General features: G+C 46.0%; 2 protein-coding genes across 2 annotated transcripts; one reads left to right on the forward strand and one right to left on the reverse strand. All coding sequences in view use genetic code 12, as the record gives it.

The window, feature by feature from the left end:
• Positions 1 to 561: 561 nt before the first annotated feature.
• CXQ85_004204 (cryptochrome/photolyase family protein) lies at positions 562 to 2,253 on the forward strand (the record flags this gene model as incomplete). The annotated part of the gene is made up of 1 exon (XM_025487832.1): positions 562 to 2,253. The coding sequence occupies one exon, from the start codon at positions 562 to 564 to the stop codon at positions 2,251 to 2,253; it is 1,692 nt and encodes a 563-aa protein (XP_025341640.1).
• Positions 2,254 to 2,274: 21 nt separating this feature from the next.
• Positions 2,275 to 3,996, reverse strand: CXQ85_004205 (uncharacterized protein; the record flags this gene model as incomplete). The annotated part of the gene is made up of 1 exon (XM_025487833.1): positions 2,275 to 3,996. One exon carries the CDS (start codon positions 3,994 to 3,996, stop codon positions 2,275 to 2,277), a length of 1,722 nt encoding a protein of 573 aa, XP_025341641.1.
• Between the last annotated feature and the right edge of the window lie 358 nt (positions 3,997 to 4,354).

The following is a 4,354-nucleotide window of genomic DNA, read 5'->3' on the forward strand; positions in this document are numbered from 1 at the left end:
AATGGTTCACTTGCAGTATTCCTCCTCACAGAAGATCAGTAGCATTTGAATCTTTCCCCAAAGAAGGTACAGAACGCCAATTGCTTGCAAATCTGTGTCTTTTTTTTGGTTCAAACTCGGACTTTAACTGGCCTCCATATACCACAACTCCCCAGCAACCAAACCCACACCAAACCAACCACAAACACCTTCACTACGTAATCAAATCCAAATATCTACATCTCCAGCCACATACCAAACACCAAATCTCCCCCTTCAGTTCCCCACCTCCCTCCAGATCCCTCCAGACCGGCAGTTCTCACCCCAAGCAGCCGAGTTGCTAGACATCATTAGACATGCATAGCGGTTACACAAAACGTCAAATTCAAACAGCACTGTTTTGTGAAGCGTCCCAGACCCTTGCTGAAGCTGCTATTTTCTCGTAACCGGGCCCGTAAGCCTGGTTTTATAACCCATCACATGACCGCAACCGTTACATCATAGCAACCACTTGGTACAACCACCTATAAAGACAAATACGCCTGGCGAAAATGGTCAATTGGGTCAAAAAAGCCATAAGCGATGTCCAAAAAGCAAAAACTCGAGCAACTCCCCAAGTTCAGCTCCAAGTACTACCCTAAAGAATTGCCCACCGCAGTGGCTGCAAACAAGTACGGGAAGGAAGAGAACAAACCATATAACATCTTGCTTAACAAAATAGATGATACTGAAAAACAACGTTCCAAGATCAAACCGGCAAACTGCATTGCCCATTGGTTTGTAAGAGACTTCCGTGTGTTCGATAACAAGGGACTTCTGGAGGCTGCCAAATTGGCTGCAAAACACAACTTACCACTTGTATGTTTCTGGATCAACTGTAAGGAAATGACCAAGGCCCATGCCAAGTCGAAATTCCAAATGCATTATCGTGTCAAGAGCATGGAAAAGCTCCATAAGAAGTTGGGTGACTTGAACATTGCGTTTGTTACCATCAATGCTGAGCTGAGAACCAAGATTGTGCCTTCAATCATTGATTTCTTAGAAAAACACAAGGTTTCCCATCTTTTCGTGAACCAGGAGTACGAGGTTGACGAATTGAGGCTTTCTATAAAGCTCATTGACGCTGCTTTACAAAAAGGGATCAACTTCCAGCCAGTTCACGATACTTGTGTGGTTCAGCCAGGCGAGTTGGTGACAAAGTCGAAAGGTACACAATTTGCCGTGTTTACGCCTTGGTACAGAGCGTGGGCTGAGTATGTGAACAACCATTTCATTGACGAAGGCAAGCTTATTTCAGAAAGTCCTCAAAAGCTTGAACAGTCAGTAGATGAGTTGCTCAAACAGGGCCACGGCTTGCCTCAGATAAAGGTGGACGAAAAGAAGTTCAACAAGTACTGGAAAGAGGTCGGCGAAGACGATGCCTACAAAGCTTTGGAAAAATGGGTCAAGTCAGATACTATCAAGAACTATGGCGAGACAAGAAACTCCATGGAAGGCGGTGCTTCCAACCTAGGCCACCATATCTCTTCAGGAACGATTTCTCCAAGGTCGATTATCTGGATGTTACATGAAAACGAGCTTTTGACTGAAGCCAACGAAACAGCTGCTCCAGGTATTTCTGAGTTCATCAGACAAGTCTCCTGGAGAGACTTCTACAAGAACATTCTATGCTACTGGCCCCATATTTCCATGTTCAAGCCTTTCCACTTGGAGTACTCAGATTTGCCCTGGGAATACAACAAAGACCACTTTTTAAAGTGGCAGGAAGGCCAAACAGGATACCCTATAGTGGACGCTGCCATGAGACACTTAAAGGAAACAGGCCATTTGAGTAACAGAGGCAGACTCATTGTAGCCAGTTTCCTCACCAAGCACCTTCTTATTGACTGGAGGTACGGCGAAGAGTATTTCATGAACAACTTGATAGATGGAGATTTTGCTTCGAATAACGGTGGCTGGGGCTTTTCTGCTTCTACTGGTGTGGATCCCCAGCCATACTTCCGTGTATTCAACCCATCTTCCCAGTCTGAGCGTTTTGACCCCAAAGGAACGTATATAAGGAAATGGGTTCCTGAGCTTAAGGATGTGGACTCGAAATCGATCCATTCGCCATGGGACCACCCAGACCTGAAGGAAGTGGCTAAAGAAAACGGGTACCCAGAACCAATTGTGGACTATAAAATGGGCAGACAGCGTGCGTTGGATGTGTACAAGGAAACGATGCAAAAAGGCAAAGAGAAGCTTAGTGACGAGGTGGAAAGCGACGAAGATTAATAGCTTTTTTGTTTATGTATTTTAGTAACCAATAACTGATGATACTAGCGTATCGAAGTTTTCCACTGCGCCATCCTCGGCAGCAGTAACAGTACCAGCACAGTCGTAGACAAGCGACTGGTTTTTTAAATCGTAACGGATGAATTTCAATCTGGGGAGCGACTGCTTGAACACTTCAGTTAGCCGAAGGTACTCGTTCTTTCTCTCGTCTTCTATCAGACTGGTGAAGGAGTTTGGCGAGCTGAAGTAGTCCTGGGAAATTAGGCAGTTCGTGTTATAGAGGGCGTAAATAAGCGTGTCACCGTGGTTGGCTGTTTTGGAGCATCCCAGGTCGGTGATGCCCACCTGGACTATCTTTATATGCTCCAAAGACAGCAAACTGTCACGGAGAAGACTCGTCTGGTCTTTGAAAACAGGAATCTTCAAGTACTCGAGCTTGGAGAACTTGGCAAGTCTCGAGAAGGATTTATCAGAAAGCGAACATTGTCTCTTTTTCTGGCCTGGCGAAACGTTATTCTCGATGGTATTAAAGCACACATCCAAGTATTTCAACGTAGGAGCATGCTGTTCGAGAGCTTCAAAGAGCGTATCCAAGTCCACAGGCTCGTTGGGCCTGAAAAGGTACTTCAAGTGGATACTGATATGTTCCAAGCCAGAGAGAGAAGCAATGAATGCTATAATGCAGTTGTTATAGTATAGCTCGTTAGTCATGCTGATATGAAGCAGCTTCAAGGACGTAAGCTCTGGCACGAGAAGGTCCAAGAAGAGCTCGGCCGGGGCGTTACGGCGAATGTATGCGGAAGACGTCAAGGAAATGTAATTATGGGGCAAGACATGGTCGAATAAGATCTCGGTGCAATCTTCTAAAGCGAAGCTCTTGAGGGAACCCAAATCCACATAGTTCTTCAAGATATGGGCGTCACACACAGACACAGAAATGTCCTTGAGCTTCAAATTCTCAAGCTTGATGGGCGAATCCAACGAAGAAGAATTGAAGAGCGACGATGTATATGTGGGAGCATCCATATGGTAGACTGCTTCCTGGGTATTGGACAAGACCGCTGAACAGCAAGGCGAAAGCGACGACGTGAACATACGGCTGCTTGAAGAAACCAGCTTCAGCACCGTGAGCGACGTCAAGTTCTCTGGGAACCCAGAAAGGTTATATAAGTTCTTTTCGCAGCCAAAGTTGGATATATCCAAAAGCTCCACTGACTCTGGAACATTAAACGTAGAGAACGTCAGTGAAAACTGTAAATTCCCACACACCTTCTTGATGCTGTTAGGCAACGAAGACACCAAATCGGCGTCCAAAGGCTGGTGCACAGAGTACCACTGGAAAGACGTCAAGTTCACCAACCGAGGAAATATACCCTTGAGGTACCCGACCAACTCGAGATGAGGCATATCTGGAATATGTTCCAGCGCCACTAGACACTTGATATGGCGACAAAAATGACGATTCCTCGAGAGGTTCTTCAAAAACCTCGTCAACGCATACAATGACCGAATCACCGTAGGGTAGCATGAAAAGTTATATTCCTGGAACCACTTATGACGGTTAACAAAGCCCTGGAGCTCGTTCAAATGAACCTTGGACGAGTCCAACACCACCACTTCGTACATCAGCGCATGGAGCGTTTCGTAGAGCTCCAGGCATGTTTTAGCCAACAGAAGCTTATCTTCCTGGGGTAAGTAGGTGGATATGTGGGAGATTATATCCGAGGGGAGTTTGAGGAGCATGGTGGGACGGATCTGGGGAAGGACATGTGTTTTAGGGGAAACAGCAAAGGTTTATAAGGGCTTTCAGGTCCGGACCGTGTAGGCATTATATGCAAAGAACCGTGTTGGAGACCGATTTGCTCATTTGGGTGCAAAAACGTAGGCGGGTATCCGACTCGGAGAGGTCACGTGATGGGGTTTGAAATTTACGATTTTTGGGCGTGTGGGGCTTCCAGGGGCGGCGAAAAAAATACAAGGGGTTAATAGAGGCTCTCTGATTACTATGATGCCCTCTTATTGCCTTATTTCTGCTTGTGATCTCGGATGGCTGGGACTTATGCATATGCTTTTTGACAGTTATAGACTGCTGTGGCTCAGA

The sequence above is a fragment of the Candidozyma haemuli genome (genome assembly GCF_002926055.2).
Source record: "Candidozyma haemuli strain B11899 chromosome Unknown G_2014730914, whole genome shotgun sequence".
Taxonomy (NCBI): domain Eukaryota; kingdom Fungi; phylum Ascomycota; class Pichiomycetes; order Serinales; family Metschnikowiaceae; genus Candidozyma; species Candidozyma haemuli.